Genomic DNA, 14751 nt, shown 5'->3' with positions numbered 1-14751 from the left:
AAGGGTAAATACACTTCATTTATGAAATTTTTACTTATTTCTAGATCGTTTTTCCAGTGTATTTCAATTACAGCTAAGTGTGCAGGGCCTTTGCAAGCACTAAATGCAATAGGGTCACAGCTGTGTCATTTCGAAAAGAAAAAAACGACATGCAGGTATGCTAAAAAGAGCCTTTGTAGAAAAAGGTGAGAACCTGCATTTGCAAAGGTATGAAACCTGTTAACCACCAAAACTACTGCACAGTTCTGCAAGGCTCTGAATACAAGGCTGTGCTCTGTGCTAGTATGATTTTTAAATGTTCTATTTGTCGCCGAACAGCAAAGTAAACACAAGCATGAAACTCTGAGCTAGAACTGTAGAGATGATGTCTCAGATAAACCATGCAAACAATTCTTTCATCTTCTGCAACAATCAGGACTCTGACTTCTTGGTCATCACCGTTCTGGATGAGAATGATAACAGGCCAGTTTTCACCAGGACCAGCTACAGAGCTGAAATCCCAGAGAACTCTGCAGCAGGTATCTCCCCTTCCTTCTTTTAATTTGATTAGGAGAAGCAACGCATGCAGGGTTAAAATATTGCCACTCTGTCTCAATAACTTCCTGACTCTGTTTGTGCATAGTTCATGCTTGATTTTTTTTCTTTTTTTTTTGCTCCACTTTGCGGTTTAGAAAGAGGAACTGACAGCTGTTTTCTGCTCGCACCTTTAAATGGCATTGATTCATGTTGCTGAAAGGATTAACAGATCATCAACCAGAATCATATTAGACTAGATGGTTAAATAACAGTGAATCTACTGTAAAAAACAGTTTAAGTGTCAAAGCTGCAGCAGTTCTTACCTTACTGACTCATTTAAGGAAAACAGCCTCTCGATCAGCTAAGCTGCTTTTCAAACCGCCCTTTTTACCATTTTATCACACATTAGTAGTGAATTAAAAACTATTTATTTAGGCTGTAAAGTTTAGAACCTTTTACAAATAAACTCTGACAAGTTGCATATTGTTACACTGCAAAAAATCTAAATCTAGATAAATCATTTTTTCTTAAAATAAGTGCATTTGTTCTTGAATTGAGGAGGTAAAAGAGACATTTTACCAATGGAACAAGACAATTTACACTTAAAATAAGAAAACACAATTGCATTGTCTTATTTCAAGTGCATATTATCTAATGATCTTATTTTAAGAGTAAAATTACTCATTCCATTGGCAAACTATCTCATTTAGCTACTCAAATTAAGGGTGAATACACTTCATTTAAGAAATTTTTACTTATTTCTAGATCGTTTTGCAGTGTATATACAGCACCCATTACACTGCAAAAAATCCAAATCTAAATAAATAATTTCTTTCTTATAATAAGTGCATTTTTTTCTTGAATTTAGGTGTTAAGTGTGACACTTTGCCAGTAGAAAAAGACAATTTACATTTAAAATAAGAAAAAAACGATTACATTGTGTTATTTCAAGTCCATATTATCTAAATATCTTATTTTAATACCAAACCTACTCATTCTATTGGCAGATAATCTTATCTACCTGCTCAAATTGAGGGGAAATACACTTAATTTAAGAAATGTTTACTTATTTCTAGATCATTTTTGCAGTGTATGAACAAAAAATATCTGTACCAGTTCTCAACATTGAGAGATGAAGGCGATTTAAGGGAAGTGAGACTGGATGGAGAGAATAACATATCATAATATCAAAGTCAGATCAAAGTCTGTCAGAGATTCAGATTTAGGTCTGGACTTTGACTAGGCCATCGTTTTATATATGCATTCTTCCAAACCATTCTGTTTAGGATTGTTGCTCCCATGGAAAGTGAACCTCGGTATTACATCTTTTGCTCATCTTATAGATTGTTTTTCAGGGTGTTTTTCTAAATTCAGTTCAATTCAGTTTTAATTTATATAGCGCCAATTCACAACACATGTCATCTCAGGGATCTTTACAGAGACAATTCAACTAGATAATACAGTCAAATTGATTAAAAATGTTTCTATCTAAGGAAAACCAGTTGATTGCAACGACTTATTGACTCAAAGGCAATCCCTCCCGACAAGCATGCATATGGCGACAGTGGAAAGGAAAAACTCAACTTAACAGGAGTAAACCTCCAGCAGGACCAGGCTCAGTGTGAGCGGTCATCTGCTGAGGCTGACTGGGGTTCAAGGAGACAGAAGCAGAGATACAGAAAGAAGCAGAGTTACAAAGGAACTTGATAACCAGCTCCTGAGGCGGCACCGTCCAGGAAACGCACAGCCAATCAGACGAGCTCCCAGCCAGCCCCCATGTCAGAGGATAAAGAGAGCACATCCAGTTACTCACAGTCAGAGAAACAGGACTAAACTGAAAAATAGGCAGAACTCCAACATCTATAAAAAAAAATGTGTTGATGGCAGCAGCACAGCTGATATTTCTCTCCAGGGTGGAGTCACAGCCAAACAGGAACAGACCAGATGAAGCTAATATGAGAAAAAGCAGAGAGAGCAGAACGTTAGAGATTGAACTAACAGATTCTGCAGAGTGGGAGAATAGAGATAGAATGAAGCAGAATGATACATTCGACTACATCTTCAGATCAATGCTGTCTCCTCTTTGGTTTTTCCACTGCTTTATGTTACATTGAGAATATATATTCAGGATGATGTATAAAATATTCATTTTCCAACTAACAATGAGTTTTGCATAAAGGCCAGAATGTTCAGTTTTCTGTGCTCCGATCCAGAACTCTTTCCTCCACTTGTTAGCTGGTGGTAAGGTGCCATAGAGCCTCTAGTTTTCTATTTCTTTGTGCCCCTTTGTTGAGTCCAGAACTAATAGGTTTCCCATGGACAGACTAATTCCTGAGCAGCTGATCTCTGTAGTTCCTCCGAAGGTTTCACAGGTTTTTTTAGTGCACAAACAAGAGCAGGTTTCACAGAATATCTGTGAATATATCATTAAGGTGTATCAGAGTGCATTATTTCTAAATAGTTTTTAGATTTTTAGACATAAACCTATATGAAAACCAGGCATCTGTTTTTCTTTTCCATTGAACTTCTGTGTTATGTCTCATAATTTCAAAAGCGGTTGCATAAGGTTTGTGCAAAAAATACTAAAACTTGTACGATGTACTGTCTGTTTGCTGTGTTTGTAATCTCCCCAACATCTCCTTATAACAATCTTCTCTGTGATTCATAAAGTCTTTCATAAATCCGTCTGTCTTAACATTCCTACATGTTGTTTAGGCAGCACGGTAACTGTTTTGAACGGGCCTGTTCTGGCCGAGGATAAAGACATCGGGCCAAATGCTGTGGTGAAATACCGACTGTTTGGACCCAGGGTTGACCTCTTCACTGTTGACCCCACCACTGGTAACCTTGTTTCTGTGCAGACTGTAACCTTGACGCCATACTGGAAAAGTCCAGCCAGGCTAACGCTCTGTCTCTCTCTTCAGGGGTCCTACTTGTGTGTCAAGGAGCAAAGTTGGATCGCGAAGCCTTTCAGGACCCACGAGTCGAGCTGATTCTGGTTGGGGAAGACATCGGGGGTTTAAACAGCAGCGTACCTCTGACCGTGACAATCCTGGATCAGAACGACAATCCTCCTGTCTTCAGTCCCTCCAGTTTTAGTGTGCGGCTGCCTGAAAACAGCCCCACCGGTGGGTAACTGAGACCTCTATGTTGATGACAGCTTTATTAGTAGTAAGCTAAGGCTAACTTGCTATGAACAGGAATGCCTGCCCTATTGATAACCTTTATATTTCCGTCACTTCCAGGCGTTGTGGTGACTCAGCTCTCTGCCACCGATGCAGACTCTGGCTCCAACGGTTGGCTGATGTACCGTCTGGAAAGCGGCGCTCAGGACCGCTTCGTGGTTGACCAGGTCTCTGGCGCCGTCCTGGTGGGCAACACGACGCTCGACAGAGAGGAGCGTGGGTCCTACCGCCTCGTTGTCATGGCAACTGACCGCGGCACGCCCCCTTTGTCCGGCACGGCCACCCTGACCGTTATCCTCGACGACGTCAATGACTCAAGACCGCGGTTTATAGAGCCTGTCACCATGATTAACGTCAACGAGTCAACCCCGCCGGGTGTGGTGGTAGCTACGCTCACTGCCGAAGACCCCGATCTCCATCCAAGGCTTGAGTACTACATCATCTCAGTGGAGGCAAAGGATGATGGGAACAATCCAGTGGTTGGCTTGCAGGACTCCTTCGGTATTGATCTACACACAGGTTAGACCGCTGGCTTAAAATATGAGCTGTTATAGCTGATGTGGTGGATTGTTGTGGGAGATCAGAAACGCTGAACTGTTTTGGGGTATTTCCAGGTGCCGTATTTGTACGCAACCCATTGAACAGGGAGCTGGTGGCTACGTTTGAGATCATCGTGTCTGTCCATGACAACGCCAGTGAGGTTATAGACAGGTCTGGCAGTGTTCCCAATGGTAAGTCCAGGTTATGCTTATTTTCAGGCTCTGTTCTGCAACCTGCACATTTTATTTTACAAGCTCCTCCAGTAACAGGTTTAAAGTAAATCTTATTCTTATGGAGTGAACTTTGTTCCATGGGGTTTACAAGCAAAAAAACATGTTTTGTAAATGGAAATAAAAAAAACCCACATTTTCTATATTGTAATTTGAAGAAAAGGCCCCCCCAAAAAATTCTTTAGTAGCATTGTTGTTGTTTTCTCTTATTTTCTAAATGTATTATTTCATATTTAAAGTTTTCGAAAAATTTTATATATATACTCTGCAAAAATGATCTAAATATGAGTAAAAATATCTTAAATTAAGTGTATTTACCCTTAATTTGAGCAGGTAAATGAGATGATTTGCCAATGGAATGAGTATTTTTACTCTTAAAATAAGATAATTAGATAATATGCTCTTGAAATAAGACAATATAATTGTTTTTTCTTATTTTAAATGTAAATTGTCTTGTTTCATTGGCGTTTCATAGCGTCTCCCTTGCCTCCTTAATTCAAGAAAAAATTCAATTATTTTAAGAAAAAAATGACGTATTAAGATTTAATTTTTTGCAGTGTATTACATATATATATATATATATATATATATATATATATATATATATACGTATATATATATAAGTGTATATATATAAAGTTCAATTATTATTATTATTTCTATCGGTCTATATGGAAACTGGCAACAATTGAAAAGAAGGTAATATCTAAAACTCAATCTGAAAAACAGAAATTTGAGAAACAAAAATGAAAATGTAGAATCTGTAAAAAAGAATTTAGGAAAAAAAAATATTTGAGTAAAATTTAATTTGAAAATAACAAGTCCGAAACATAAAATGAAAAATTAATTTGAAGAAAAATATGATTTAAAAAAATTTATTTTAAAAAATTTGAATAAAATCTTTTGCTCTCAAAACTTTCTTTTGTTTAAAAAGTTTTTAAATGTTTAATTTCTGTTTTGCCTTTTTTTTCTAATTGGTTGCAGCAATAATGGAACAAATTTCACTCCATATGTCATATTGCTGCCCAAATCTGACCTTTAAGTTAAAAATTAAAGTCAAAAATTAACCTAAATTAGTGGTTCTTCATATTAGGTCACTTAATATCACCAAACCTTATCTACAGATCTTTTTTTTTTTGAAGCTGCTGTATTTACCTTTTATTTTTTCTATCTCTCCTCAGCGAGACTAACCATTAACGTCCTGGACGTTAACGACAACGCTCCTCGTTTCCGGCCCTTCGGAGTCACCAACTTCACCGAGAGGATTTTAGAAGGAGCTCAGCCGGGCACAACGTTGCTGTCAGTGTCGGCTGTAGACCCTGACAAGGGTCCCAATGGTCAGGTCATTTATCAGCTCCTTCACGTGCCGAGAGGCGGATATGTGAGGCTGGAAGATTTTTCTACTGGTGAGGTCATCCATTAGCTGCTGCAGATTTCTTGCAAAGAACAAACACATCATATATTATCTTTGTGTGTTTTCATAAAAAAAGTCTAACAGCTTCTGCTGCTTTTTTAGGTAAAATCGTGGCCAATCAGACGGTGGATTTTGAGCAAGTGCAGTGGCTGAATTTCACCATACGGGCTCAGGATCACGGGACGCCTCCAAGGAGCGCCGAGCTTCCAGTTTATTTGAGGATAGTGGACGTCAACGACAACAACCCAGTTTTTCTACAACCCTCCTATCAGGTGACGGAATGATTCGATCCGCAAACGGCTGCTGGTTACAGAACCGTCCCCATAAAACCCTGGAAAGATTTTTGGTTTTTATTTTAGATTGCTTGCTTATATATTAATGAATGAATGAATGAATGAATGGGAATTTATAATAGATACACTCACCGGCCACTTTATTAGGTACCCCATGCTAGTAACGGGTTGGACCCCCTTTTGCCTTCAGAACTGCCTCAATTCTTGGTGGCATAGATTCAACAAGGTGCTGGAAGCCTTCCTCAGGGAGTTTGGTCCATATTGACATGATGGCATCACACAGTTGCCGCAGATTTTTCGACTGCACATCCATGATGCGAATCTCCCGTTCCACCACATCCCAAAGATGCTCTATTGGATTGAGATCTGGTGACTGTGGAGGCCATTTGAGTACAGTGAACTCATTGTCATGTTCAAGAAACCAGTCTGAGATGATTCCAGCTTTATGACATGGCGCATTATCCTGCTGAAAGTAGCCATCAGAAGTTGGGTACATTGTGGTCATAAAGGGATGGACATGGTCAGCAACAATACTCAGGTAGGCTGTGGCGTTGCAACGATGCTCAATTGGTACCAAGGGGCCCAAAGAGTGCCAAGAAAATATTCCCCACACCATGACACCACCACCACCAGCCTGAACCGTTGATACAAGGCAGGATGGATCCATGCTTTCATGTTGTAGACGCCAAATTCTGACCCTACCATCCGAATGTTGCAGCAGAAATCGAGACTCATCAGACCAGGCAACGTTTTTCCAATCTTCTATTGTCCAATTTCCATGAGCTTGTGCAAATTGTAGCCTCAGTTTCCTGTTCTTAGCTGAAAGGAGTGGCACCCGGTGTGGTATTCTGCTGCTGTAGCCCATCTGCCTCAAAGTTCCACTTACTGTGCGTTCAGAGATGCTCTTCTGCCCACCTTGGTTGTAACGGGTGGTTATTTGAGTCACTGTTGCCCTTCTATCAGCTCCAACCAGTCTGGCCATTCTCCTCTGACCTCTGGCATCAACAAGGCATTTCCGCCCACAGAACTGCCGCTCACTGGATGTTTTTTCTTTTTCGGACCATTCTCTGTAAACCCTAGAGATGGTTGTGCGTGAAAATCCCAGTAGATCAGCAGTTTCTGAAATACTCAGACCAGCCCTTCTGGCACCAACAATCATGCCACGTTCAAAGTCACTCAAATCACCTTTCTTCCCCATACTGATGCTTGGTTTGAACTGCAGGAGATTGTCCAACGAGCAGTTGGACAGGTGTACCTAATAAAGTGTCCGGTGAGTGTATATACCAGATAACAAGAGTTATCGGGCAATAGTGGTATAAGAATTAACTTATTAAATCCCCACCTCTTTTCCAGAACTTTAGAATGTAGATAGATAGATAGATAGATAGATAGATAGATAGATAGATAGATAGATAGATAGATGATAGATAGATAGATAGATAGATAGATAGATAGATAGATAGATAGATAGATAGATAGATAGATAGATAGATAGATAGATAGATAGATAGATAGATAGATAGATAGATAGATAGATAGATAGATAGATAGATAGATACCTTTTTTCAAATCTATTGGTCGATTCATATGCCTATAATAATATAGCTATAGATTTTAGTTTAATAATTACTGCAATTTGCAATGGCAGTAATTACAGGAAATACTGCTAAAGTTAATCCTAAAAAAACATATATGTTTATGCATTAGAATCTATAAGGACATGAGTATATCTAAGCTTAGCCTCTGCAAATGATTAACAGCAGTGTTTTATAAGAATAAGAATTTCAGCAATTCATGATGTTCAAAATCCTGCTTTCAAACATTTATAGTTAAGGTTTACTGGATTATTAGAGGATTATGAGAAAAGACACAGATTAACTGTAGCTGGGGTCAGAACCACCTACTGCCCTGATGAAGACATGAGCTTCCACTGTTGTATCATGAAGCAGAGACGACGGTAGAAACGTTCCAACCTGAGGAGAAAAGGAACCGGACTGTTATCCAGTGGTTCAGTCATCTTTTCGAAAAAAAAAATAAATAAATAAAACGGTACATTTTATAATGGTAAATTCTGAATGAAGACTTCAGCTTACACTACAAACAAAAAACAAAAAACAAAAAAGTATAATAATAAATAGATAGATAAAATTTAATAAAAAATAAGATGATTAAAATAGAAAAATGTGAGTTGAGGAGCAAAATTGATAATAATAAAAACGCAGAATGATATTAAAATTTTACCAGTTATATTTTTTAGCCAAACTACATAGAATTTAAATACATTTGACTGTGAGATCTGGTTGAATTATATCTATAAAGTGCCTTGAGTGAGGAATTGTTATATAAATAAACTGAATTGAATTAATTTGAACATGTTCTGATGAAGAGACGATCACTTTAGCCTTTTTAGGTCAGTTTGTTCGTTACTAAAGGAAGGCAAGGAAGCATTTAACCCCAGATCCATGCAGTCCAGATGAGTCATGTTACCTGATGATTTGATTCAGTGGCTTTTATATGTTGACTCATTCTGATTATAATCTGTAGCTCCCGTTTTGAATTGAATTACTGATATAAAGGATGTTTCAGATGATTCATTTCATTCGCTGATTTACACACATTGTTTGTCTTGTTTTTAGGAGCCCATCTTTGAGAACGTGGACTTAGGCACCACCATAGTCCGTGTTAGAGCCACGGATGCTGATTCCGAACTGTTCGCCGTCATAGAGTACAGCCTTGTAGACGGAGAGGGCAAGTTTGGCATCAAATCGTCCACTGTGAGTTAATCCTGGGGGAAATCTAAATCTAGATAAGTCAGTTTTTCTTAAAATAAGTGCATTTGTTCTTGGATTGAGGGGGTAAAAGTGACATTTTGCCAATGGAACAAGACAATTTACACTTTAAATAAGAAAACACAATTACATTGTCTTATTTTAAGTGCATTTTATCTAATTATCTTATTTTAAGAGTAAAAATACTCATTCCATTGGCAAACTATCTAATTTACCTACTCAAATTAAGATTAAATACACTTAATTTAAGAAATTTTTACTTATTTCTAGATCGTTTTTCCAGTGTATGAGTTTAGAAAGTCCAAAAGTTTTCCCTCCTACAGGAATCAGGATGTTTACCTTCCTCGTGTTTTAGGCCCGCATAGTTTTTGTTGCAGCAGATTTTATCCAAATAACTTTTTGAACTGCAGCTTTTTTAGAACAGGCAACAATCAAGATATACATGCAGCGACCCGTAAGAAGCAACCTGCTGTGGTTTCTCTTTTCAGGCAGCTAAAAAAAATGCGGTCTGGAAAGGAAAGTGTCCCATGTACAGTCCTGATATCACAGCTCCATGCTGTGTTCTGTCATATTAGGAACAGCGTGGAGCCAGAATAATCTTTAGAACTCCATCACTCCCACTGAGAAACTTCTTCCCAATCATTCCTTGTCCTCTTTTTTTCTTTTATTTTTCTCCCAAAGGGAGAAATCTACATCCTGTCCCCTCTGGACAGGGAGACCAAGGACCACTACACTTTAACTGCTGTTGCACGAGACAACCCTGGAGGGAGCCCCAACAACAGGAGAGAGAACTCGGTTCAGGTTGGGACAGTAAAGCTTTACATCGACTTTTACACGATTTTAGATTATAAAAATAAACGTACATATATCATGTAAAAGTACATTTTTTCATCACTTTCTGATATTAAATCAGGCTCAATCTTTGAGCTTATTCAGGAATTTTATAGTTATTTTAATTTTACAAAGTGTGAGGATTATAAGACGACTATTGGGGCATTTTGCTGCAAAAATTGGTTATTTTTGGTGTATTTTACTTTTATTAGAGCAAATAAGATCATTTTCCAATCCAATAAGTTGGTAGACTAGATAAGACATTTTTTTTCTTAAAATAAATGCTTTTGTTCTTGGATTGAGGAGTTAAAAGTGACATTTTGCCAATGGAACAAGACAATTTACTCTTAAAATAGGAAAACACAATTGCATTGTCTTATTTCAAGTGCATTTTATCTAATTATCTTATTTTAAGAGTAAAAATACTCATTCCATTGGCAAACTACCTCATTTACTTACTCAAATTATGGGTAAATACACTGAATTTAAGAAAAGTCTACTTATTTCTAGATCATTTTTCCAGTGTTTGCAGATCATCTCAAATCAAGGACAAACAGACTTGTTTTAAGAAATGTTTACTTATTTTTAATTCAATTTTTGCTTCGTCTGTTTGGTAAATTCACATTTGGATTTAATGAAGGCAAACTAATGAATGAAACATTGAAAAAGTACTTCAGATGTTCTGATGTGACGTTCTGGAACAATCAGGAGACTTCAGCAAAGGAGAAAATGTTGGACCTCTTATGTTTGATCTCCAGTTCCCTGAAGGAGCCACATTCAGCAAAGTTATAGAAGCAGCAGGAAAATGTCTGACCATCATGCAGGAAGGAGATGGCTTTTGAAAGAAGGAAAACTCCAGACATGAAGGCTTTTTGTTGTTTCCAACACCCTGGAGAGTTTTATAATCCATTAGTTGAAAGGCCATCAGTAAGGAAGAAGCCGTGACTCCAAAAACAACAAAGAGAAACCGATTACAGTTTATAAAAGCCCTGAGTGACTAATGGTTTCATTTTTCTGTTTCTGTAGCCTAATGAAGCTGAGACTGAAATATGTGATCATAATAAAAGATGCAAAGTTAGAAGGAAACATGAAAATCACACCATGTAGAATAGAAAATCCTTTTATTTCACTTCACTTTCACTTTATTTTTTAGCAAATAATCCAACATTAAACAACAAAACAACAATATCAAAACAAAACCAACAATTTACCAAAAGAAAAGAGGAATAGGCTGAAGCAAAGCTTATTATTGCCTACCCTTTATTTCTACCACAATGGGGAAATTCTGGTGTTTATATCTCAAAATGATTATAGAAAAAAATGGTCACACAAATGTGGACCTTAGAAAAATTTATAAGAATAACATAACAGTGAAGAGTTAAAAGATAAACAATAAAATAAGGAACAGTAAAGTGTTTTAGCCCTATAAAAAATGTGTAACTGGAGAATAAATAACCAATATCCAACTATGGAAATACAGTGATGGATATTTTAGATGTGCAAAAGGACAGCAGCATGTTATTTAACTGACTAAGATAGAAACTGTGCAAAAGTCGGCATGAATGTAACAACTTATTGAGGTTGTTGGGACCAGTGGTGGTTCTAGAGTCTTCCAGCTGCTGGGAGGAAGGATCTGTGATAACGCTCCCTGGTGCATTTAAGGAGCAGCAGTCTGTCACTGAAGGAGCTCTCCAGTTCAGCACCAGCTTCATGCATGAGGTGGGAGACATTATCCAACAGAGATGTTAATTTAGTTAGGATCCTTTTGTTTCCTACCTCCTGCACTGAGGGCATCCAATCACAGAGCTGGCCTTGGGAGTGTTTTATTATAAAGGGGGTTTTACATAATAGGCATCATGAAAAAAAGTCAAGAAATATTAAAGCAATGTTATACAGGTATTAGCCAGGAGTTGAAGTTGAGGCACAAAGAGAAAAAGTAAATTTAGAGCCGCCATCACTAAAGCTGTGATGGAAAAGAGTCTTTTTAAGACTGCTTATAAACCTGACCCACATACAGCAGTTGTGTTTGGAGGAGGTGGAAAAGGTTCCACTAAACTAGTGATGCAAGATATTGGGATTTTGGCCGACATCCGATATGCCGATATTTTAAAACTCATGTAGCCGATAACCGATATCGATACCGATGTTAAAGCTGGACAAAAATAAGTAGTCATTGAAAATAGCAGTTTTGTTATCCATTTCTGACACTTTGAAAAATAATATACTCAAATATATTTGCATATACTGATATCAAATAGATTTTTAAAAACGCGGTATCGATCTATTTTACTTTAAAATCTTGTGAAATTTCATCGTTCTGTTAAAAACTCTCGTGATATTTTGCAAATTCTTGTGAGATTTTGTTAGTAAAATAGATCGATACCGCGTCAATATATCAACATATAAAAATATGGCAAGATTTCGTTAATTTCGGGCGATTTCGTAGCATAACGATGACATATAGCAGTTTTTAAGTCTGTAAAAAAGAAGTTTTTGAGGAAGAAGAAGTAGTATTTTTAATTTTTTTTAGACTTTAGAAACTCAGAAGCTGATCAAATATCGGGTTAAATATCGGTGGGGTGGCCGATGTCCGATATTCAGTTTTAAGGCCGATACAGGCCGATACCGATAGGGGGCCGATTATATCGTGCATCCCTACACTAAACTATGCTGTGAAACTTGTTGAAGGATATCCTGAAAAAATTACCCATCATGCAGTTTAAAAGCTGAAATACAGGAAAATGAATAGATGGAGACATTTAAACATTAAGTACGGTTTGGTGATCCCAGCTGACCTGAAACAGAAAAGGTTTGGATGATTTACAGTGAGACTAAGTGTTTTATGGATTATAGTTGAAAATCCGCCAACTGTTAATGATTTTTATTCTGCCAATATTGACCGTGTCTTTATGGACCCTGAGTAAAGTTTCTTTCCTGTTTGACATACGAGGTTCTGGTGACGGTTCTGGATGTCAACGACTTCCGCCCCCGCTTCACGAAGCGAGTGTACAACACCAGCGTGTTTGAGAATGAGCCCAGCGGCACATCAGTGATCACGATCACAGCGGTGGATCTGGACGAAGGACAGAACGCTGCGTTGATCTATAGCCTACTTGGAGCACATTTAGGTAGGAATCTACCAACAAATGACAAAAAATGTGTCAGAGTGTTCAATTCCACTTAAACTTTTTCACAATTCTCCGGATCAAATTCACAAATCCTCTTTGATATTATTGCGTTTTATGCAGTTTAATAATGTGTAACTGAAGCAGCAGAAAAGTAATGCACACTTTTCTATACTTAAAATGTCTTATTACAAAGGGGATGTGTTGGATCCAAATTTAGATTTACGGGAATTTAAGTATTAAACTATTCACCCCAGTTAAATAAACAAAGATCGCTGGATTTCACTCAGTCGGCGCTTTATTTTCATATACAGGTGCTGGTCATAAAATTAGAATATCATGAAAAAGTAGATTGATTTCAGTAATTCCATTTAAAAAGTGAAACTTGTATATTATATTCATACATTACATACAAACTCATATATTTCAGATGTTTATTTTGTTTAATTTTGATGATTACAAATGACAACAAATGAAAATCTCAAATTCATCATATCAGAAAATTAGAATATTACTGAAGACCAATAAAAACAAAGGATTTATAGAAATGTTGGCCAACTGAAAAGTATGAACATGAAAAGTATGAGCATGTACAGCACTCAGTATTTAGTTGGGCCTCCTTTGGCCTGTATTACTGCAGCAATGCGGCGTGGCATGGAGTCGATCAGTCTGTGGCACTGCTCAGGTGTTATGATAGCCCAGGTTGCTCTAATAGTGGCTTTTAGCTCTTCTGAATTGTTGGGTCTGGTGTATTGCATCTTCTTCTTCACAATACCCCATAGATTTTCTATGGGGTTAAGGTCAGGAGAGTTTGCTGGCCAATTAAGAACAGGGATACCATGGTCCTTCAACCAGGTACTGGTAGCTTTGGCACTGTGTGCAGGTGCCAAGTCCTGTTGGAAAATGAAATCTGCATCTCCAAAAAGTTGGTCAGCTGCAGGAAGCATGAAGTGCTCTAAAACTTCCTGGTATGTGGCTGCGTTGACCCTGGACCTCAGAAAACACAATGGACCAACACCAGCAGATGACATGGCACCCCAAACCATCACTGACTGTGGAAACTTTACACTGGACTTCAAGCAACGTGGATGAAGTGCCTCTCTTCTTTTCCTCCAGACTCTGGGACCTTGATTTCCAAAGGAAATGCAAAATTTACTTTCATCAGAGAACATGACTTTGGACCACTCACCAGCAGTCCAGTCCTGTTTCTCTTTAGCCCAGGCAAGACGCTTCTGACGCTGTCTGTGGTTCAAGAGTGGCTTGACACAAGGAATGCGACAGCAGAAACCCATGTCTTTCATACGTCTGTGTGTGGTGGTTCTTGAAGCACTCACTCCAGCTGCAGTCCACTCTTTGTGAATCTCCCCCACATTTTTGAAGGGGTTTTGTTTCACAATCCTCTCCAGGGTGCGGTTATCTCTCTTGCTTGTACACTTTTTTCGACCACATCTTTTCCTTCCCTTCGCCTCTATATTAATGTGCTTGGACACTGAGCTCTGTGAACAGCCAGCCTCTTTAGCGATGACCTTTTGTGTCTTGCCCTCCTTGTGCAAGGTGTCGATGGTCGTCTTTTGGACAACTGTCAAGTCAGCAGTCTTCCCCATGATTGTGTAGCCTATAGAAATAGACTGAAAGACCATTTAAAGGCTTTTGCAGGTGGTTTGAGTTAATTAGCTGATTAGAGTGTGGCACCAGGGGCCATCAATTTTGAACCTTTTCACAATATTCTAATTTTCTGATATGATGAATTTGAGATTTTCATTTGTTGTCATTTGTAATCATCAAAATTAAACAAAATAAACATCTGAAATATATGAGTTTGTATGTA

At 37.9% G+C, this 14751-nt stretch overlaps 1 protein-coding gene across 1 annotated transcript in view; it reads left to right on the top strand.

Annotated features, from left to right (window-relative positions):
* cdh23 (cadherin-related 23) overlaps positions 1 to 14751 on the top strand; it is a 240909-nt gene that overhangs the window by 205119 nt on the left and 21039 nt on the right. The window contains exons 35-44 of the mRNA XM_038281401.1: positions 416 to 518; positions 3232 to 3357; positions 3441 to 3644; positions 3762 to 4220; positions 4316 to 4432; positions 5653 to 5877; positions 5988 to 6157; positions 8815 to 8952; positions 9649 to 9768; positions 12749 to 12926. Of these exons, the coding sequence (XP_038137329.1) occupies positions 416 to 518; positions 3232 to 3357; positions 3441 to 3644; positions 3762 to 4220; positions 4316 to 4432; positions 5653 to 5877; positions 5988 to 6157; positions 8815 to 8952; positions 9649 to 9768; positions 12749 to 12926 (1840 nt within the window). The remainder of the gene's footprint in view (positions 1 to 415; positions 519 to 3231; positions 3358 to 3440; positions 3645 to 3761; positions 4221 to 4315; positions 4433 to 5652; positions 5878 to 5987; positions 6158 to 8814; positions 8953 to 9648; positions 9769 to 12748; positions 12927 to 14751) is intronic.

The sequence above is a fragment of the Cyprinodon tularosa genome, unplaced genomic scaffold (assembly GCF_016077235.1).
Source record: "Cyprinodon tularosa strain WSP-4 unplaced genomic scaffold, ASM1607723v1 ctg170, whole genome shotgun sequence".
NCBI lineage: Eukaryota > Metazoa > Chordata > Actinopteri > Cyprinodontiformes > Cyprinodontidae > Cyprinodon > Cyprinodon tularosa.
The sequence above is the reverse complement of the archived record's forward strand: the minus strand, read 5'-3'. Positions and strand labels throughout refer to the sequence as shown.